This window comes from Chiloscyllium plagiosum, unplaced genomic scaffold (assembly GCF_037043375.1).
Source record: "Chiloscyllium plagiosum isolate Xiang-an unplaced genomic scaffold, Cpla_swu_hap1 HiC_scaffold_48, whole genome shotgun sequence".
Taxonomy (NCBI): domain Eukaryota; kingdom Metazoa; phylum Chordata; class Chondrichthyes; order Orectolobiformes; family Hemiscylliidae; genus Chiloscyllium; species Chiloscyllium plagiosum.
In genome coordinates, this window is record NW_028270186.1 from 12,622,748 (window position 1) to 12,646,653 (window position 23,906).

Sequence of the window (23,906 nt, forward strand, 5' to 3'; positions counted from 1 at the left end):
CTGGCACCTCACTTGTGACTATCGATGATATAGTTATCTCAGCAAGGGGCCCAGCAATCACTTCCCTAGCTTCCCACAGGTACACCTGATCAGACTCTGGGGATCCACCTTTATGCATTTTAAGACATCCAGTACTTCCTCCCCTGTAATATGGACATTTTTCAGGAAACTGTCTATTTCCACACATTCTTATATCTTCCATGTCCTTCTCCACAGTAAATACTGATGCGAAATACTCATTTAGTATCTCCCCCACCTCCTGCGGTTCCACACATCAGCTGCCTTTCTGATCTTTGAGGGGCCCTATACTTCCCTAGTTACCCTTTTGTCCTGAATGTATTTATAAAATCCCTTTGGATTCTCCTTAACCCTATTTGCCAAAGCTATCTCATGTCCCCTTTTTGCCCTCCTGATTTCCCACTTAAGTATACGCCTACTGCCTTTTTATTCTTCGACAGAATTCACTTGATCTCTGCTGCCTATACCTGATATATGCTTCCTTCGTTTTTTTAACCAAAATCTTAATGTCTCTCATCATCCAGCTTTCTCTGCACCTACCAGCCTTTTCTTTCACCATAACAGGAATATACTGTTTCTGGACGCTCGCTATTTCATTTTCTCATTTTCCAGCCGACCCCTTACCTGTGAATATCTGCCCCCAAACAACTTTTGAAAGTTCTTGCCTAATACTATCAAAATTGTCCTTCCTCCAATTTAGAACTTTAACTTTTAGATCCGGTCTATCCTCTTCCACCACCATTTTAAAACTACCAGAATTATGGTTGCTGGCCCCAAAATGATGCCCCACTGATATTTCAATCACCCATAGGTTATTAACAGTCATGTTAATTGTGAATTCCTGTCCTGATTCAATTATCATGTTTCTGAGCTGATGTTATTGTTCAGGGAGCAAGAGTGGGATATTTGTCTGATAGCTCCCTTTCCTAGCTCAGAAGCATAGGAACATATGAACTAGGAGCTGGATTACAACGTTCGGCCCCTGAAGCCTACTCCACCGATCAATAAGACCATGGCTAATCTGTTTGTGGCCTCAACTCTATATTATAGTTATTTCCTGATATTTGCTGACTCCTTTGAAAATCATGAATCTTTCTGCCTTAAAGGTTTTCAACAAATCTTCCTCTACTGCTCTCCGCGTAAGCGCATTCTAAAATTCCCACATGATAACTCTTGACCTGATGCCATTGCTGTCACACCTTCTGTCGTCAACTCACCAAACAAGATGGAAATCAAATCTGATGGTTTTGAAAGATGTTTGGGGATACTGCAAGTGTTGATTGTTTAATTTCTCCAGATAAGCAAAATAATCTCTCATTTCATTCTCAATCTCTGTTCAGTAAAGTGTGCTGTCCAATGGACACTTCTAAACATTAAAGTGAAGACAGCATAAATGTCAGTTTAGATTAGACTAGATTCCCTACAGTGTCGAAACAGGCCCTTCAGCCCAACAAGTCCACACTGACCCTCCTAAGAGAAACCCATCCAGACCCATTCCCCTACACTATATTTACCCCTGACTAATGCATCTAACACTATGGGCAATTTAGCATGGCCAATTCACCTCACTTGCACATCTTTGGACTCTGGGAGGAAACCAGAGCACCCAGAGTAAACCCACACAGACCTGGGGAGAATGTGCAAACTCCACACAGACAGTCACCCGAGGCAGAAATCCAACCCGGGTCCCTGGCGCTGTGAGGCAGCAGTGCTAACCACTGTTTAGATCAAGTTCACGATCAATTGCCTGAAGACACTTGACGTATATACTCACAAGTGAGTGAGGTCCTGGGTGAGATGCTACTGTAGTCTGAACCAAGTTCAAAATTGTTCATTTACCTCAGGCACACATTGGCAATAGGTAGGGGAACTGGTTTTAAAACATTCTATTGGATGAGGTGAGGTGGGTGAATCCCTATTTGACAATCGAATTATATTTCTCTCCTCTCTTTGGTTTAACAGATGCAACTCCTGAGCACAGATTTTCTCAGTGGGTATAAACAGCTACGGTTGGCACACTTGGCACTCAGCTTTATTACAATGGGCTATGTGTGGCAGGAGGGAGAACACAACATTGCAAAGGTTTGAAGGAATATCTCTCATGTTAATATTCAATTTGAAGTCAGTCTATGCTGAGATCTGGCAGTGAAACCACTTCACAACCTTTCAAATTCTGACAAATGTTAACCATAAATCATTTCTGTTTTTCGTTAAACACAGAAATTTTCTGGAAGAAGGGAATTTAACAAACTGGGAGAAGCAAAACTTGCAGAAATATATGCTTCACCAAGGCCTTGCATTTTCTTGTCTTCATACCTTTCTTCCATTTAATTTTGGCTTGCTTTCTCTGGGCATAATTATAGGTCAATGATCTGTTCAGAGAAATCTCCAACGGTCATACCCTTTTCAGGCTATAGAAAGATATGGACGGCAGGTTTAGAGCAAGTCTTGGTCCAAACAACGGTTGTTCTTTGGACAACAGCAGCTCTGATAGATCTCAAGCTCGTAATATCATCAGCTCTCTTTATGTTTACTGACATCACAAGATAAGCTCTGCCCATCGGGATAGAAAAGACAGTTCCTGGGAGGAGCTAACCAATTGTTCAAATGCAAGTAAAATTTGCAGTTGATGGAAATCTGAATTAAAAACAGGAAGTCCAACACCATCTGTAGAGTGAGAAACAGAGTTAACATTTCAAATCTAGTAATACTCTTCTGCCAGCTGTTCAGATGTTGTTATTTTAGTGCTCAGTTTATGCAGCCAACAGTAATATGGACTTAATCTTAAGAGGAGCTTGATGCCTCACAAGAAACAAACATGTAACTCAAGTGTAATGTTGCTAGGATGAAGTAGAATGTAATAAACCTTTACTGATTAGATTAGATTCCCCACAGTGTGGAAACAGGCCCTTCGGCCCAACCAGTCCACACTGACCCTCTAAAACGTAACCCACCCAGACCCATTTCCCTCTGACTAATGCACCTAACACTATGGGCAATTTAGCATGACCAATTCACCTGACCTGCACATCTTTGGATTGTGGGAGGAAACCAGAGCACCTGGGGGAAACCCACGCTGACACAGGGAGAATGTGCAAACTCCACACAGACAGTCACCCGAGGCTGGAAATAAACCTGGGACCCAAGTGCTGTGAGGCAGCAGTGCTAACTGCTGAGCCACCGTGCTGCCCTTTACTGTTAATTAAGATAGAGCTTACCTTTTGCTGAAGACTTTGCATGGTTATCATTCGCACTATGATATCAGTAGTACAGACGAATTCCACTAAGAGCACTGGTGGCAGCAGTGAATCTACTCACACTATCTCAGATGTTACAAGTGGACTTGATCAGAACATACTCAATGACTGATTAATTACAGGCAATTAATCATTCTGTTAATCCAGTAGTTTGATGAATGGTATTGTTTGAATTCTGGGAACAGCTAATGATTGAAGGAGAATTCTTTTGAAACAAGAGCCTGTAAACATCATGTAGATAATTTCCCAAAAATGATTATTTCCAGGTATTACTTCAACTGTGTTGCAACCTTGTACATAAACAAAATCACATGTCCAGATTCAACAATTTGCATTTATTTAACATCTGTAAAGTTTAAAGAAAAGTCCCATGGCATAACTAAAATAAATAGGAAACTGAAGAAGTTCAGATGAGGAAAGGCGAACACAAAATTTGTCAAAAACTGGATATAAGGAGACTTTTAAGTGAAGAAAGTGCAAAATGCAGAAAAAAATTCCAAAGCATAGAGCCTAGAAAGCTGAAGGGTACTTCACTGGCAATAAAGGATTACTTTCTAACCCTTGGGATTGATGGGGAGTCTGGAATTAGGGGTCATGGTCTCAGGTCAAGGGGTCTACCATTTCAGAGTCAGATTTTCTTTTTCACTCAGAAGATTGGGGATCTTTGAAACAGTCAACCCAGAGGCTGTAGTTAATCAGTCACTTAGTGATTAAGAGATCAATAGATTTTAGGATGCCAAGAGAAATGTGGATACAGCTGGAAAGTAAAATTGAGATGGAGATCATTTATGATTGTACTGAATGGCAAAGCAGGCTTGAGAGGCTGAATGGCCTACTCATGTTCTTACTTCTCATGATCTTATTTATTTTCAATCCTAGGTACTGCCCAAGAGCCTTGCAGTGCCATACTGTGAAGTGTCCAAAATCCTTGGGCTACCGCCTATCTTAGTTCATGCAGACTGTGTTTTAACAAATTGGAAGAAAAAAGATGCCAATGGGTAAGAACTTTGATTCTGCCATTCACATGCAGATTATGGGCATTCATTTCCCTCTTGCTGTAGTTCTGGCAACAGTGAGAAAGTTTTGCAGGAACGAAAAAAGCACAATGTTGCGTTGAGAACATTTTGTCCGATTTTCCATTTCAGCTTGAAATGGCAATTTCAGAATTTTGCTGTGGAGGGTTGACTACCTTGTTTCCATCTCATTAAGACCTCAAATGGCATAACTCATACGCCACTTCTAATTGTCCTCTAATTTCCAGACAAACAGACAGCACAAATTCCTGGTATGTAAATCAGAGTGGGTATAAGATGGTAGCAGCTCACTGAATGCAGGCAAGTGGGACTACTTTAGTTTGGGAACTTGGTCGGCATAGACTAGTTGGACTGAATGGTCTGTTTTCATGCTGTATGACTCAATCCCAGCTGCCATCCAATTTTGTCTTCAGCAATTTTGTCACTGGATCCCCATGAATGCCACCCTCTTCCTTCCACATAAGTTGCCTCAGCCTCACCATATCATCATGCCTATTGTTCAACCAACATAGCCACCACTTCAACACTTTGTCTTGCATCTCATAGGCACTTACTACTTGCATGATTCTGCCAGGTCTCTTTGTACAAGGGGTTACACATGTATCTCCACAAGATGCTTCTTATGATGTTTGCTTGCTTTCTTAGTGTTTATTCAATTTGTGTTGTCCTACAACATTCTAACCTCTGTATACTTTGTATCCTTTTTTAGCATACAGAGTTTTCAGTGCTCATTCACAGGCTGCAGGCCACTGTGGCTTACATTACTTTCTAAGACAGAGGGAGAGGCTGGCAGCTTGTCATGGTGGGAAGCACCAAATTGTCATGAATCAGGGATGGACATGTTGTTCTATGGAACCAGGCTACATCAATGTCATAACTGTAGCATGTGCTATCAGGTTTTCCAATAAACACTGCCTGTGCTTCAAGTGAATGGCATGTGTCAAAGTCATTGGGAGCATGTGCCATTGTGTCAAGAGGCAGAGACAGAAAATATGCTTCTCACCTTGTGACTGGGTCATTTTTGTTCAGACCTAAAATGAAGCCTATTGGAATATTTCCTCCAATGTATTACTCTCATATAACTGTGACAAAGAGACAACTTTTTTCAGATGAATCACAGTTCAGTATTACTGTGCAATCTGTAGATCCTAGAGTAACAGAGCCATTAGGCATGGAAACAGACCCTTCGGTCCAACAAACCATTTTCCCAAACTAAACTAGTCCCAGCTGCTTGCACTTGTCCCATATCCTGCCAAACCTTTCCTATTTATGCATTTATCCAACTGTCTTCTAAACGTTGTAACTGTACTTCCATCTACCACTTTCTCTGGCAGTTCCTACCACAAATGAACCACTGCCTGTGTAAAGAAAAGTTACCCCTCGTGTCCTTTATAGATCTTTCTCCTCTTACCATCAAACATGCCTCCTAGGTTTGAACTTACCTCATCCTTGGGAAAAGACCCTTGTCATTCACTTTGTTTCTGCTCCTCATGATTTTATAAACCTAAATAAAGTCACCCCTCAACTTCATATGCTCCAGCGGAAAACAAATTCAGTCTATTTTATCTCAAACCCTCCATTTCCAGCAATATCTTGATAAATATTTTCAGAAACATCTCCAGTTTAATAGTGGCCTTGAAATAACAGGGTGACCAGAATTGCACATAATATTTCAAAAAGGACCTCACCAACATCCTATCCGAACTCAATGTGAACATCCAGCTCCTATATTCAAAGGTGTGAGTAATGAAGGCAAGCATATTAAATGCCTTCTGAACCATCCTGTCTACATGTGACACAAATGTCAAAGAATTATGCACCTAAATCCCAAGGTGTCTCTGTTCCACAACACTACCCAGGGCACTACCACCTATCAACTGTACTACCAATTTTGGTGTCATCTGCAAACTTACTAACCATGCCTCCTATATTCTCATTGAAATCATTTATATAAATTACAAACAAAACTGGACCCAGTACCGATATGTGGAACACTGCTGGTCACAGGCTTCCAATCTAAAAAACAACCCTCAACCACCACCCTCTATTTCTTAACATAAAGACAATTTTGTATCCAATTGGCAAGCTCACCCAAATCACATGTGACCTAACTTTACTAGTTAGTCGACCATGTGGGAGGCTTTACTGAAATTTAAATAAACAATGTCTACCACTCTGCCCTCATCAATATTTTTGGCTACTTCTTTAAAAAAACTCAATTAAGTTTGTGAGGCACAATTTTCCTGGCACAAAACCATGCTGACTGTCCCTAATCAATCTATGCTTCTCCAAATGCCTGTACATACTATCTTTCAGAATCATCTCCAACAACTTCATAGAATCATAGAATCCCTATAGTATGGAAGCAGGCCATTCAGCCCATCGAGTCTACACTGACCCCTCTGAAGAACCTTTCACCTATAACCAGCTGCCCTACCCTATCCCTGCAATCCTACATTTCTCATAGCTAATCCACCTAACCTGCACATTCCTGGATAGCTTGGGCAATTTAGCATGGCCAATTCACGTAACATGCACATCTTTAGACTGTGGCAGGAAACTGGAGCACCTGGACAAAACCCATGCAGACACGGGGAGAATGTGCAAACGCTACACAGATAGCCACCTAAGGGTGGAATCAAACCCGTGTCTCTGGCACTGTGAGGCAGAAGCGCTAACCACTGAGCCATTTTGCCACCCTTACCAATCACCAAGGTCAGATTCACAGGTCTATCATTTCCAGGCTTCTCCTATAGCCTTTCTTAAATAATGGCACAATGTTAGCCACCCATCAGTCCTCTGGTACTTTACCCATTCTTATAGATGATATATATTTCTGCTAGGCACCCTGTAATTCCTTCCCTATCTTCCCTCAATGTCCTGGGATACACTTGATCAGGTCCTGGAGAGTTATCTATCTTTGTGTTTTTTGAAACCTCCGGCTAATCCTCTTCTGTAATGTGAACTTTTTTGAAAACATCAATATTTATTTCCCTGAGTTCTCCAGCCTTTATTTCTTTCTCAATAGTAAAAACTGATGCAAAATATTCATTTAATATCTCTCCCATTCCCTGAAGTTCAACACAAAGACAACCTAGTTGATTTTTGAGTGGTCCTCCTCTCTCTTGTTGCTCTCTTGCTCTTAATACATGTGTAGGATCTTTTTGGATTATCTTTAACCTCATGTGCCAAGGCTATCTCACATCCCCTCATGTGAGGTTAGGGACTGAGGAAGTCCTGACTTTCATTACTTCATCTGAATTGGTTTTGAGAAATGCTTATGTGAATAATTGATAGGAAAGGTTTGGGCAAATCCATTCCTTGTTGCACTTTCCTCCGGTGGCTCACAATATGTCCTGGTTTGTGATGTGTTCACATTAATTAGAAACATGAAGATATAACAAATAAGAGCAGGAGTTGGCCATTCAGCCAACTGAACCTGCTCCTCCATTTAAGTTGGTTATGGCTGATTCTCTATCTCAACACAACACTCCTTGATGATTTTAGGATATAGAAATCTACCTATTTCTTCCTTAAATATAGGCCAGTAACTTCACCACCATACTATGCTGTATTAGAAAATTCCACAGGTTCACCATCCTCTGAGTGAAGAACTTTCTCCTCACCTCAGTCATAAATAGTCCACCCTTTAGTTTGAGACTCTAACCCTTTGTTCCAGAGTCCCATGGCCAGAAAGAACATCATCCTCCATCCAGTCTGTCTAGCCCTCTCACAATTATATATAATTCATTGAGAACCTTTCTCATTCTTCTAAACTCCAGTGAATATAGGCCTAGTTGACCCAATCTCTTCACATACAACAATGCTATCATCCCAGCAATTAGTCTGCCAAACCTTCACTACACACCCCTTCTGGCAAGTATATCCTTTCTGAGATAAGGAGACCAAAACAGTGCACAAACCTCCAGGTGTTATCTCTTCAAAGCCCTTTGCACTGCAGCAAGATATCGTTACTTATGCATATAAATCCCCTTGCACCAAAAGCCAACATATGATTTGCCTTCCTATTTCCTTGCTGCATCTGCATGTTTTCTTTCAAAGCCTGGTTTACAACAACACCTGGATTCCTTTGCATATCAACATTGCCCAATCTATCAAATTAAATAATAATTTGTCATTCTGTATTCCCCGTCAAAATGGATAACTTGACATTTGTACATGCTTTGCTGCATTTGCTATGTATTTGTTTGCACAATCAAATTGTCTAAACTGCACTGAAATCTTTTTATTTTCTCATAACACTCATAATTTTTATTTTATATACTCTTTTTATATTATCAGCAAATTTGGAAATATTGCCTTTGACTTGCTCAATGAAATAGTTGATACCTTTCAGGATAGCTGGGGCTCAGTCACAGATCTGGTACCATACTAACCAAGATTTTCCATTCTGAAATAGTCCCATTTATCCCTACTCTCTATTACCTGTCTGCTATTCAAATCTCAGTCTCTGACAGATTTTATTCTCAATCCCATGTGCTTTAATCTTGCACACTTCATCTTACATGAGACATTATTGTGACTACAAATTCATGTGACTTTCCATATTAAAATTATCACTTTCATATTTTAAAAAATATGTAAATTTGTGACGGCTGCTAACTTTGCTTTGTAATGTAAACTGCAGAAAATGTTAAAACTTTTTTTTCTTTTCACATCAATCTTTGATGACTATTTCCAGGACAATGGAGCTGAGGTAAGTGCAATGCTGATCTTTTCTCCTTCTAAATTATGCCATTTAAGTTAGGAATAGATGTAAGCAGACACTGTAATGACAGAATTAAAAGCCTCCTATCAAATCTGAGGCAGATGCAACTCTCCTTTCTTTGCTGCAGTTCAGTGAAAATAAGTCTACAACTAGTTAATTTCCTTTCTGGTGGATAAAGTGTCTTTAAAATGCTGAGATAGTGATATAATAATTAGTTTTCTTCATTTGGCATGTTGGGGTTTACTCAAATAGCTTTGGGCTTTGGAACTAAATTTTCAGAATTTTCGATTTGGAAATAAAAATGGGTCAAGTCAGGTCTGTGGTCACTACATTATCGTGGTTTTTGCCAGAAAGAACTGTAGGCCTAATAGTCTTTTACCATATTTCATGTTTTCTCAAATTGTAAAGAAAAATTTGACATTTTATTGCAATTTTAAGTGTGTAGCAGTTTCCATCTGCTAGTGTGGAGAGGAAACACAACTCCATCTCAGGAGGTTTACCGACACAAATTTATCAAACAGCAGATGAACATGAATTTAGGCCTGTTTTCGTTTGCAAATTTGAAGCTTCGTTTGATGTATTTTTTTAAGAATACATGAATGCAGCTCTTGGATGAATCCATTAATTCCCAAATCAGATGAAAAGAATTTAAGACTCCTTTTTCTGCTGGATGGTAAAGGTCCAAACTCTGATAGGTTTGAGAAGTGTAAATTTACTTAAGGGCCTGTTTCTATGCTGTGTGACTCTATGACCCTGGATTATAGATTAATCTGCGCACAACCTGGAAACAGTCAGCATTGCGCTTTTATTTTTTGTGCCTTATAAACGTCATCAAAGAATGATACTTATTCTGATAGCAGAATAGAATATCAGAATGAGGTGTGATAATAGTGTGAGTCATTGTCATAGAATCTCAGAGCATGGAAACAGATTCTTTAGTATAACTCATCCATGCCAACCATGCATCCCAGTTGCCTGTATTTGGCCCATGTCCCTCTAAACCTTTCCTATTCATGTGCCTGTCCAAATGCCTTTTAAATGTTGTATTTGTATGCACCTCATCCACTTTGTCTGGCAGCTTGTTTCATACACACATCACCTTTGGTGTGAAAAAATTGTCCCTCTGGTCCCTTTTAAATCTTTCCCCTCTCACCTTAAACCTATGCCCTCTAGTTCTGGAATCCTTATCCTGGGAACATTATCTTGGCTATTCACCTTATCCAAGACATTCAATGATTTATACACTTCTTCAAGGTCACACTCAGCTTCTGACGCTCCATGTAAAAAAATTCTCAGCCTATTCAGCCTCTCCTTAAAGCTCAAACCCTTGAGCCCTGGCAACATCCTTGTAAATGTTTTCTGTACTCTGTCCAGTTTAATAACATCCTTCCTATAGCTGGGAGACCAGAATTGTACACAATGTTCTGAAAGTGGTCTTCCCAATGTCTTGGACAGCCGTAACATACGTCCCAACTCCTGTATTCAATACTCTCTCAGATGAAGATAAGCGTGCCAAACACCTTCTTCACCACCCTGTCTATTTATGACCCCACTTTCAAGGAATTATGCACCTGCAACCCTAGGTCTCTCTATTAGACAACACTCTCTAGGCTCTACCATTAACAATGTAAGTCGTGCCCTAGTTTGTCATACGAACACCTCATATTTATTTAAATGAAACTGGACCTGCCACTCCTCAGTTCAATAGCTTAGGTCATCAAGATCTCTATGTACACTTCGATAAGCTTCTTCGCTGTCCAATTTATGAACAATTCTGGGGCCATCTGCAAACTTACTGACCACGTCTCCTGTATTCTCATCCATATAGTTTATATAAATGATGAACATCAGTGGACCTAACACCACACTACTGGTCACAGACCTCCAGTCTGAACATCAACCCTCTTCCAACACCCTCTGTCTCCTTCCATCAAGCCAATTTTATGTCTAATTGGCTAGCTTTCCTTGTATGCCATGTGATTTAACCTTACTAATCAGTCAGCCATGCAGAACTTTATCAAAGGCCATGCTAAACTCCATGTCGACAACGTCTTCTGGGTAACCTCTTCAAAAAACTCAGTCAAGTTTAAAGGGCCCTATTCTCTCTTAAGAGATTTTTTATTCATTTCTCTTGAGTGTCATGTCATTTCTATTATTCATGCTATCCTATATTAGGCAAGAGTCTTCAGCTTGACTGAATCTGCCCTATAATAATTATCTGCTGCAAATCTGGTTATCTGGCTACCGAGACTGGTTGGTTGTACGAGTTGTTGATAAAAATGGGGACATATCTTTGTACTCACACATGTCAAGTATGATGTCCTTCATGTACATCCTGTGAGTTTGAGCAGGAGTGGAATTTTCAGAGGTGTATATCTAGTATGATCTGGAGAATACAACTGAAACAAGAGAGCCCATCTTGGGAGAAAGTGAGGACTGCAGATGCTGGAGACCAGAGTTGAAAAGTGTGGTGCTGGAAAAACACAGCAGGCCAGGCAGCATCCGAAGAGCAGGAGAAATGACGTTTTGGGCATTCCTGAAGAAGGGCTTATGCCAGATACGTCGATTCTCCTGCTCCTCGGATGCTGCCTGGCCTGCTGTGTTTTTCCAGTACCACACTTTACAGCCCATCTTGGGATCCATGCTACAAAGGCAAACATGACCACAGCAAGTATCAACAATTTATTGCAAAGATGATCCTGTGGAAATTAAAACATTGATTTATGACACAAAAGTTGGAAGGAATTCTCTGTCTCTGCTGTGTTCAATCCCAGGATCCTTCATGTTGAATGCTAAAATTATCCATGTCTCCAGTACTGGCATTTATCATCCGGGCAGGCATGAAGTCACGTCAAGAAATCTTGATGGTTCTGAAGAAGAGTCACTGGGTTTGAAATGTTAACTCTACTTTTTTCCCACACAGATGCTGCCAGACCTGCTAAGTTTCTCCAGCAATTTCTGTTTTTGCTTCAAATTTGCATGTATGAGTATGTTTTTCTCCAATCTACTTTGTTGAATCTTATATCACTAAAAAGGTTTTCACATGCACCACTTTTGAGGTTTCCAGTCTTGCTGTATGATTTCAATTGCTGTTTCCAGAGCATATAGTAAACCAAACCATATGCTGATCTGGATATAGAAAACCGACTTTTCTCTCGAGTACCATTCCACTTCCGAGTGGATCTGATAGTCAATGTTACTACCCTCTTTAGAAACCTGACCTAAAACTAACTTGCCCTTTTGCATTTAATCATTTAAATTTCTCTGATTTTCCCTCTCAGCCCCCTCATATTTTCTGATAAGTTACAGAAAACACTTTCCCATAAGAGCCTCTGCTCAACATGTTATAATTTATATCTTCTCTTGACAAATGCTAACAAACCTGGTAAGAATTATACTGAAAAGAAAAAATGCTGGAAATCAGTGGATCAGGTAGCATCCATGAAGAGAGAGCAACTAAAGTTTTGTGTCTAGATGACTCTTCACCAGAGCTGATGTTAACATATGGAGGGGGGAGCATTCATGCAATAGTGGGGGAGGGGTGATGGAGTGGTGGGGAGAAAGGCTGCTAATACTGCAGATTAAGTGATCAGAATGTGAGAATAGCAAAACAATGCTGTGGAGAAACTGAGGACTGCAGATGCTGGAGATCAGAGTCAAAAAGTGTGACGCTGGAAAAGCGCAGCAAGTCAGGCAGCATCCAAAGCGTGTGAGAGTGATGTTCCATCAGCAATAGGTCTAATGGCCAAACTGAAAAGAACAGTCCCACTGGGGGGGGGGGGGGGGGGGGGGGTGGGGGGTGGGAGGGGAGTGAAGACACGGTGAAACAGAGTGCAACAATTACCACCCCCTGAGAAAAAGAACAGGAAATGACATTACCACAGGAAATGACATCACCTACCCAAGGAAATCTAAACACATAAATAGAAAATGGGCCATGCCTCATTGCTTCATCAGGAAACTCACTGATGATGTTACCTAATATGGTGATGAAACACCTGAAAATGAACCTTCCAGCTCAATGAGCAAACCTACATCCAGAACCTCAACCTGAGCTACAAATCTCCTTAGAAAATACAACAATTAAAGCTAAAAGAAAGGAAGAAATGGGAGTGGGGTTCACAATTCAAAGGTGTTGAAGTCAATATTAAGACCAGAAGGTTATAAAGTGCCAAATCTGAAAATGAGATGTTATTCCTCCAGTTTGTGGTGTGATTCACTGGAGAATTGTAGCATGCCACAGACAGATAAGTGGGAATGAGAGTAGGCAGGATGCTCTGTTAAAATGACTGGCTATGGAAAGGTCGGGGTTGTGCTTGCACACTGACTGGAGGTTTTTGATTAGATTAGATTACATTACAGTGTGGAAACAGGCCCTTCGGCCCAACAAGTCCACACCGACCCGCCGAAGCGAAACCCACCCATACCCCTACATTTACCCCTTACCTAACACTACAGGCAATTTAGCATGGCCAATTCACCTGACTCTGCACATCTTTTGGACTGTGGGAGGAAACCGGAGCACCCGGAGGAAACCCACGCAGACACGGGGAGAACGTGCAAACTCCACACAGTCAGTCGCCTGAGGCGGGAATTGAACCCGGGTCTCAGGCGCTGTGAGGCAGCAGTGCTAACCACTGTGCCACCGTGCCGCCAAGGTGTTCTGCAAAGCGGTCACCCAATCTGTGTTTGGCTTCTCCAATTTGGAGGAGGCCACACTAGGTGCAGTGAATGCAGTGGATCAGACTGGAGGAGATACAGGTGAAATGTTGCCTCACCAGGAAAGATCATTGAGGTCTTTGGATGGTTAGCAGGACGGAAGTGAAGGCGCAGGTGTTGCATCTTCTGCGAAGGTGCTATGGGAAGCATGGAGGGGTGTTGGTGGTCGAGAAATGGACTAAGGTATCCTGGAGGGAACATTCCCTGCAAAATGCCAACAGGGGAGTGAAGGGAAGGTGCATTTGGTGGTTGCATTCTCCAGGAATTATCTTGCTTTTTATTTAACAATTCTAAAGCTTGCTGTTTTTCATTTGATATTTTCATGTTTTGTGACTTGAAACCTAACCTCTTCTTTTCTCCTGTCCATGCTCTTTCTCTTACTGTTAATTTGAGTGTTTGAAAATTATATAAATCATCTCTTCAAAGAAGTTTCATCCCAGTTATCTTCAGTGTAAAGGATGTACAACAAACTGAAAAGGTTAAAACTGCAAGGATAAGATCTGTAAATCAGAACGTGGCAAACTGTATTGAGAATTGAAAACAACCTGTCACAGAAAGGTTTGATAGTCTGAGCTTTTAAGTTGCGACTTTGCGTGGCCATTAGATGGTAATACATTTCTTTCAGAAATTTGGACATTATCTTCAAATTGCCAGGAGGCGACAGCATTAAAGGATTCTTCCTGGTGACACTCAAGGTGGAACTGGCAGCTGTACAAGGCATCAAGGTACATAAAATAAACATAAACATGTTGCAAGATCCAAGTAGAAGTGTTCTGCATGTTCAAAGGGTATGTTGGGATATTACTGAGATTCTAAAACTGTGTAAAATCTACCAGCAATTTACTGTTTAAGTTGGTTTCCAGGATCTATTTTCTGGGTTGGTTAGCTCAGATGGCTAGCCAGTTCATTTACAACACAGAGTGATACCAGCAGAGTGGGTTCAATTCACACAATGCCTGTGGTTACCATGAAGGACACTCTTCAGCCTCTCCCCTTAGCTGAAGTGTGGTGAAGCTCAGGTTTCCACTACCAGCCACCTCTCTCAAAAGAGAACAGCCTGTGCTCTGGTAGGATTATGGTTTAATCTTTTTATTTACTGACCAGAAATACACTGGTTTTCAAATGGCTGACATGATTCATGGCCCAATAAGTATGTTTAAACATACATTTTCTGATATAATGAAGTTTTATCTTCTACATTTCGAAATGGGAGTCAAAGATCTCAATCAATATTGTGTGACTGTCCTGCCTAGATTAGATCCCTCAAATCTCTGCACTGACTGGTTTATGAAAATGTTGTTCACAGGTGCCCATCAATGTCAACCTGGGTTATTGTTCAGAAACAAAGTGACAGTGCCTTCTTTTACACCTGTTCACATTTCTCTCTCCATTAAGGGATGCTAGGCATTCAGTCAAATCCTATGAAGAACAGCAGCACTGAGATTAAACACTTACAAGAACATAAGAAATAGGAGCAGGAAAAGTTAGACAGTCCATTGAGCCCACTCTGCCATTTAATAAAATCACAGATAATATAACACAATCTGTATACTTCAGAATTCCCTCAGTGCTGTAAAATCTGACTGTTTCAGTTTTGATTCAGAGTATTGGCTGCACTGGGTTTGAGAATTTAAATGATTTGCACCCCATCAGTGAAGTAATTTCTCTTCATCTCAGTCCAAAATGACAAGCCCCTCATTATGAGGCAATAAACCATTCTTTTCAAATCTCAGAAATGGAAACAGTTGCTCAGCATTTACTGTTTCACACTCTCCAAGAATTTGTATTTATTCATTCATGGGTTGTTAGCATTGCTGAAAGGGCAGCATTTGTTATCCTTCCCTAACACCCTGTGAGGATATTGTGGTCAGCCACCTTGCTGAACTGCTGCAGTCAATCTAGGGACAATCATGGTGCTGCTTGGGAAAGGGTTCCAGGATTTTGACCCAGCAACAGTGAAGGAACTGTGACATAATTCCAAGTTAAGACAGTGTGTGACTTGTTTAACTTCATGAAAAGAATGTGGTACAACACTGAATCAGCTAGTATTTATTGTCGAGCACTAATTCCTCTGAGGGCAGTTAAGAGTCACCCATGTTGTTTTGGGTCTGGATTCACATGTAGATGAGACTGTTAAGGAATATGCAGAAGACAAATGGACATTTGTGAATGCAATGTATTTTGGCAATAATCAAAACTAATTATTGTCACTATTAAACTAGCTTTTTATTCCAAGTTTTCACGAACTTCAAATCTTATCATCTTCCATGGTCAGAACATTTGCCTGGGATGCTATATTTCTAGTTGAAACTTTATTGCTGGAACAGCACAGCAGGTCAGGCAGCATCCAGGGAACAGGAGATTCGACGTTTCGGGCAAAGGCCCTTCTTCAGGAATGAGCCTGTGCCCGAAACGTCGAATCTCCTGTTCCCTGGATGCTGCCTGACCTGCTGTGCTGTTCCAGCAATAAAGTTTCAACTTTGATCTCCAGCATCTGCAGACCTCACTTTCTCCATGCTATATTTCTAGACCAGTGACATTACCACTGCACCACTGCTTCCCCAATGAGAGGGGATACTCGCAGGTGCTGCATTGTCTTCTTAAATGTTACAGGTTCAAGGTTTGGAAGGATCTGTTGAAGGAAGCTTGGCAAGTTGCTGAAATGCATCTTGTGCATGGTACACACTGCCACTGATGTGTGTTTTTAGTGGAGGGAGTAAATGGTGAAGGTGGTGATAGGGTGCCAATAAAATAAGTGGCTTTATTTCTGATGGTGTTGATCTTCCCAAGTGTTATTGGAGCTTCACTCATCCAGGCAAGTAGGAAGTACTCCACCACACTTCTGACTTGTACCCTCTGTATGATATTCTAAGCCTTTGACTTGCTTTGGAAGCTACAAAAGCTAGCCCAGTTCAGTTTCTGCTCATACACCCAAGATGTTGATTATGGAATCTATGATATAAATGTTCTTAAATGTCAAAGGGAGATAATTAGATTTTCTTTTATTGGAGATGGCCATTGCATGGCCCTTTGGCCATAAATATGACATTGTTTATTAACCCAAGCCTGAAGTTTATGCCGATCTTGTTGTATTTGGGCACAAACTGCTCCAGTATCTGAAGAGCTGCGAATGACACTGAACACTTTGTAATCAGCAATGAGCATTCCAGCATCTGACCTGTTAATGTAAAGAAGGCCATTAATGAAGCAGTTGAAGATGGTTGGGCCAAGGACACCACCCTAAGGAATTAAGGTGCTCTTGTGGTGCAATAGTAGTGTCTCTACCTCTAAGCCAGGAGGCTTGGGATCAAGTTCTGCCTGCTCCAGAGATGTATCATAACATCCCTAAATAAGCTGCTTAATAATATCCACGCTGAGGAATTCAAAGGAAAAAAGGAGCACCACCTTTCACCTTAGCACACTTTATCAAATGCGTTTTTGAAGTTAGCTATTTTGATTCCATAGCAATAGTTCATCAGATAAATGAAACAATAATTTTCAAAATTGAGTGTATTGAGAAATAATCCAAGGCAATCATGCTTATTCACGCAAGCTGGTTAACATAACTTATTTTACTCTGTAGACGTGTTTAGGACACTCTCTCTTGAAATTGCAGCAAGAACAATCTCCTTGCTTAATGTTATGGTCCTTTTAATTAAGATAGATTAAGTAACAACTGAATTCACTCACTGTAACTTTAACATTTTCTTCATTGATATTAAGATAATAAGCATGATTGCCTTGGATTATCTCTCAATACACTCAATTTTGAAAATTATTGTTTCACTTATCTGATGAACCATTGCTATGGAATCAAACTAGCTAACTTCAAAAATGCATTTGATAAAGTGTTGCACAACAAATTTGAGAGCCAAGTGACAGCTCATGGAATAAAATGGATGGTAGCAACATGGATATGAATTTGATTAATTGCCAGGAAACAAAAAGTAGTGGTTAATAGATAGTTATAGAGTCATTCAGCATAGAAATGGATTATTTTCACACTGGAGCAATGTTTAAAATGAGATCTCCCAGGGTCAGCATGAAGACCTCTTGTTCTTCCTGACTTGCATTAATTAATCAGGCTTTGATTGCAGACCATGCTTACAGAACTGTACTGGACACAGGTTAGTGAAATAGGCAAACAAGTACAGATGAAATTGAATGCAGGGAAGTGTGAAGTAACTCATTGTGGTAGGATAATCATGAAGACAGAATACAAAATACAGGTACAATTCTAAAGGGAGCACGGGGTGGAGAGACATGCATGTCTGTGCACTTAAGTTATTGACGATGGCAGGAGAGGTTGAGAAAACAGCTAACAAAGCATGCAACATATTAGCTATTTTCAATGGGAGTATCATGTATAAAAGCAAATAAATTGTAAAACGTGAGAAAAGCACTGGCTTGGCCTCCAGTGGTGTGTTGCACCCAATTTTGAGTCAGTCTGTAGAGACAGTGCAGAAAAGATTCACAAGATTTCTTTAAGAGATGAGGAACTTTAGTTATCTCGATCTTTTAGAGAAACTGGGACTACTTTCCTTGGAAGAGAAAAATTTTAGACAACATTTGATCAAAATATTCAAAATCATGAGTTTTCTGAACAAGATATGGAGGGAAAAACAGTCCCTTAACCAGGCAGGTCTGCCTTCATTCTTTTTAAATTACTCTTTTTAAGTTGAGCAAATCTGTTTCCAACTCAAGCTTCTCCCTTTCAAGATGAATGCCAAATTCTACCATGTTATGGTCACTGTTTCTGAAGGGGTTTTATACTCTGACATTCATTTGGTCTTGGGTTCATTTTCACCTGAAGATCGTGAATAACAGGGCAGATATTTCAGTTAATTGGAAAAAGCAGCAATGAAGGCAGTAGAGAAATGTTTTCATTCAGCAAATGGTAAGGATCTGGAATGCACTGCTTGAAAGTATGGTGGAGTTCAACTGAGGCATTCAAAAGGGAACTGGATTATTTTCTGAACTGTTTTGGCTGTGTGGAGTTACACTAGGTGAATTGCATTATTAGGAGAGTTGACAAAGGGCTATTGGTCTGACTGGCCTCTTTCTGGTCTGTAATAATTTCTGATTTATCTGAAACTCTGCATGTTCCCCAAGGAAATGCAAGCAACTACAGTAAAACTTCAGTACGGTCTTAGTTAGGGCCATTTGGTTCAAAACTGTAAGTCTAGATTAGAGTGGTGCTGGAAAAGCACAGCAGTTCAGGCAGCATCCGAGGAGCAGTAAAATCGACGTTTCGGGCAAAAGCCCTTCATCAGGAAACTATAATTCTATTCTGCAAAAGTCAAGGCAGAATTTTGGTGAAAACTTTCAAATATAATTATGGTCAATGTAAACAAACATAGGGATGTTTTCAAGGTATTGGTTTTCAACCCAAAAGATTTAATTGACTTGCCAGTAAACTGTACATACACTGTTCACTTGCAAATGTACCTGACCTCATCTATCAGTCACAGTATTAGAGCTACTTCTTAACTTATTTTCAACAGTAGCTTTCTTTTATTTGATGAAATATTTACCTGCAATTCAAGCTCACACCATTTGAAAATAGGAGATGTGTCTAGTACTTAACTTCTCACATTAGAGTATTCGGAGTCTCAATTTGTCATCGTCACAGAGTCATAGAGATGTACAGCATGGAAACAGACCCTGCAGTCCAATCCGTCCATGCTGACCAGATATCCCAACCCAATCTAGTCCCATCTGCCAGCACCTGGCCCATATCCCTCCAAACCTTTGCTATTCATATACCACTCCAAATGCCTCTTAAATGTTGCAATTGTACCAGCCTCCACCACTTCCTCTGGCAGCTCATTCCATACACATTTCTGTGTGGAAATGTTGCCCCATAGGTTTCTTTTATATCTTTCCCCTCTCACCTTAAACCTTTGCCCCTAGTTCTGGACTCCCCAGCCACAGGGAAAAGACTTTGCCTATTCACCCTATCCATGCCCCTCATAATTTTGTAAACCTCTATAAGGTTACCCCTCAGCCTCTGACGCTCCAGGGAAAAGCCCTAGCTTGTTTAGCCTCTCCCTATAGCTCAAATCCTCCAACCCTGGCAACATCCTTGTAAATCTTTTCTGAACCCTTTCAAGTTTCACAACATCTTTCCGATAGGAAGGAGAACAGAAGTGGACGCAATATTCCAACAGTGGCCTAATCAATGTCCTGTACAGCTGCAACATGACATCCCAATTCCTGTACTCAATACTCTGACCAATAATGAAAAACATACCAAACGCCTTCCTCACTATCCTACCTACCTGCGACTCCACATTCAAGGAGCTATGAACCTGCACTCCAAGGTCTCTTTGTTCAGCAACACTCCCTAGCACCTTATCATTAAGTGTAAGATTTGCTTTCTAAGTCCTGCTAAGATTTGCTTTCCCAAAATGCAGCACCTCACACTTATCTGAATTAAACTCCATCTGCCACTTCTCAGCCCATTGGCCAATCTGGTCAAGATCCTGTTGTAATCTGAGGTAACCCTCTTCGCTGTCCACTACACCTCCAATTTTGGTGTCATCCGCAAACTTACTAACTGTACCTCTTATGCTCACATCCAAATGATTTATGTAAATGACAAAAAGTAGAGAGCCCAGCACCAATCCTTGTGGCATGCCACTAGTCACAGGCCTCCAGTCTGAAAAACAACCCTCCACCACCACCCTCTGTCTTCTATTTTTGAGCCAGTTCTGTATCTAAATGGCTAGTTCTCCCTATATTCTGTGAGATCTAACCTTGCTAATCAGTCTCCCATGGGGAACCTTGTTGAATGCCTTACTGAAGTCCATATAGATCACATCTACCACTCTGCCCTCATCAATCCTCTTTGTTACTTCCTCAAAAAACTCAATCAAGTCTGTGAGACATGATTTCCCATGCACAAATCCATGCTGACTATCCCTAATCAGTCCTTGCCTTTCCAAATACATGTACATCCTGTCCCTCAGGATTCCCTCCAACAACAGGCTCACCACCAACATCAGGCTCACTGGTCTATAGTTCCCTGGCTTGTCCTTACCCTTCTTAAACAGTGGCACCATGTTAGCCAACCTCCAGCCTTCCGGCACCTCATCTGTGACTATCGATAATACAAATATCTCAGCAAGAGGCCCAGCAATCACTTCGCTGGCTTCCCACAGAGTTCTCGGGTACACCCGATCAGGTCCTGTGGATTTATCCACCTTTACCCATTTCAAGACATCCAGCACTTCCTCCTCAGTAATATGGACATTTTGCAAGATGTCACCATCTATTTCCCTGCAGTCTATATCTTCCATATCCTTTTCCACAGTAAATACTGATGCAAAATACTCATTTAGTATCTCCCCAATTTTCTGCGGCTCCACACAAAGGCCACCTTGCTGATCTTTGAGGGGCCCTATTCTCTCCCTAGTTACCCTTTTGTCCTTAATGTATTTGTAAAAACTCTTTGGATTCTCCTTAATTCTATTTGCCAAAGCTATCTCATGTCCCCTTTTTGCCCTCCTGATTTCTCTCTTAAGTATACGCCTACTTCCTTTATACTCTTCGAAGGATTCACTCAATCGATCCTGTCTAAACCTTTCATATGCTTCCTTCTTTTTCTTAACCAAACCCTCAATTTCTCAAGTCATTCAGCATTCCCTATACCTACCAGCGTGCGTTGTTTATTAAAATTACTAAGTTTCTGCTGTAGCATCAATGAAACTGTGCTATTCACAATTTCCAAGGCATCCATCATAAGACCCTGCAGAATTACAGAGAGAGGAAGGAAGGGAGGGAGAAATGCCTGAAAAGGACAGAAGAGAAGAGAAGAGAAGGGTTGCATTGATATGGCAGTTGTCGCAACCATTACATACTCTGAAGTACTTTACAGCCAAAGATGCATTTTTCAAATCTATTCACTGCTGTCATGTCAGTCAAATTTATGCTCAGAAAACTCTCAAAAAGATCAATGTGATGATGAGCATCAAATCTGTTTTGGTGACATTGAGAGTGATCCACTGTGACCAGGGATAACTCGCCTGTTCTTCTTCAAAAGTGTACCATGGGATCTTTTACTTCTGCACAAGAGTGGTTTAATATCTAAAACATGTAGCATTCTGGGAGTAATGCCCTGGAATATCAGCTTTTTAAGTTCACATTCTGGTTTGGAACATGAACCTACAACTTTCTGACTCAGGTGAGGATGCTATCAACTTGGCAATAGCTGATATCATTCAAAAAGAACTTCATGATATCAAAACATATGTTTATTTCAATTTATAATATGTTACATTGTCACCTTCCCCAGGCTATTTCCATTGCAACTGAAGCAATACTGAGACATGATGATGATTCAATTAAAAATGCTTTACACGATATGGCTGAATCAATTAGGAAGATGAATCAATCTCTGAAGAAGATGGATGGTAAGTTCTTACTGATATTCCATTAAAACACATGGAAAAGCAACAGGTCTTAAAAAAAATGTAAAGGATAATGGATGCACTTCTGACAGAAAGGCAAATTGAAGGCAACCTTTGATATTTCTCTGTTTGGAAGGAATGAAAAAGGAGACCGAAGGGACTTTAGCCTATGTGTTGAATGATGGACATCAGAATTCACTGGTATTTTTTTAAGAATTAATTCTCAGTGTAAGCAGCTTTTAGTTCACTTCTGCATGTTTGCCTGTCTAAACTGCATACTCAGATCAAATAATGATCAATAACATTTTATCTGAATGCTCGTCTATCATAAAACTTTTGTGAACGACAATTGAAGTTTGGTGCCAGGCTACAGCCAGACTCAATCTAAAGTCCAGCAACTTGCTCCATGAGGTTTATTCCATGAATGGATTCATTTGATCTCTGGTTCATTTAGTCACATTGAATTGTTTTTCTATTTCCTTCCCAGAATATGTGGATCCTGAGACTTTCTATGGGATAATTCGACTCTTTCTTTCTGGGTACGTATTCTCTCTTAAACACTGTCTGATTTCCAGTACACATATGTACAACTCATAAGCAGCTTGTTCAGCCTAACATGTCCATATTGATTCTTTGTATATGCAGTATTCTAATCGCATGTGCCTATCTATTCCTGTCATTATCAAGTGCCTGGAAGTGAGGTGGAGGCAAGTTCAAATGAAGCATTCTAGATTGATGCCAAATGTTTATTCAAATCCTCTATCATTTCCTATTTTTATTTACCTCAGCATCATTCTCCAAGATCACTCTGGCTTCTCGCTTTCTTTCATATATTTGAAGGTGTTCTTGCTGTTAGTCTTTACATTACTTGCAAGTTTTCCTCTGAAGTTTATTTTCTTTCTCTTTGTTTTTCTTGAACCATCTTTTATTGGTTTTCAAGTTTTTCAATCCTCTCGCTTACTAAAAATTTTTGCCACATTGTATGTTTTTTCTTTCAATCTGATGCTATCCTTAACTTCTGTGCTTAACCACAGCTGATTTATCCCTTCCAATAATCCTTCTTCTGGGGTTGGTCAGTTCTGTTGGATGGACAGCCAGTTTGTGATGCAGAGTGATACCAACAGTGTGGGTTCAGTTCCTACACTGTGTGAGTTTACCATTTAAAGACTCTACTTTTTGACCTCTCTCCTCATCTGAGGCATGCTGACCGTCAGGTTAAACCACCACCAATCATGTCTCTCTGAGAGAGCAGATATTTGGTCTGGTAAGACTGTGGTGACTTTATTCCTTCTTCCTCACTGGAATATGTCTTTGCTGTGAGGAATAAACCATTTTCTTGTCTGCGTGGTTCCTCAACCATTTTTGTTTCTAAACTCATTATCCATGCAGGTCTGCCTTATTAGTTCTCCTTATTTAAGTTGAGCATGGTTGTTTATAATCCAAATTCATCACTTTCAAGATGAATGCTTAATTTCACAATGTTATGGTCACTGTTTCTGAAGGGACTTTTTTACTCTAGTATAATTTATTAAACTTGGCTCATGACACATGGCTAGATCTAAAACAGCCTGATTCCTGGTTGGATTCCCACATATTGTTCTTGAGATGACCCAAAGAGAACCCATGAGTTCCTCTCCAATCTGACTACCCCAACCTTCCCAATGAAGAATAAAGGCCACATGATTATTCGAGTGTCTTTGTTACATACTTTCATTATCTCCGATTTCTTCTCTGCCCC

General features: G+C 40.4%; 1 protein-coding gene across 3 annotated transcripts in view; it reads left to right on the top strand.

Moving 5' to 3' along the window:
• The window catches only part of ido1 (indoleamine 2,3-dioxygenase 1), a 55,604-nt gene that overhangs the window by 19,191 nt on the left and 12,507 nt on the right, over positions 1-23,906 (top strand). The window contains exons 3-8 of one of the 3 annotated variants that reach the window (XM_043681474.2): positions 1,981-2,100; positions 4,155-4,273; positions 9,012-9,026; positions 14,383-14,482; positions 22,054-22,171; positions 22,656-22,707. In XM_043681474.2, coding sequence (XP_043537409.1) covers positions 1,981-2,100; positions 4,155-4,273; positions 9,012-9,026; positions 14,383-14,482; positions 22,054-22,171; positions 22,656-22,707 — 524 coding nt within the window. The remainder of the gene's footprint in view (positions 1-1,980; positions 2,101-4,154; positions 4,274-9,011; positions 9,027-14,382; positions 14,483-22,053; positions 22,172-22,655; positions 22,708-23,906) is intronic. The other 2 variants (XM_043681475.2, XM_087984392.1) reach the window with 2 other exon arrangements.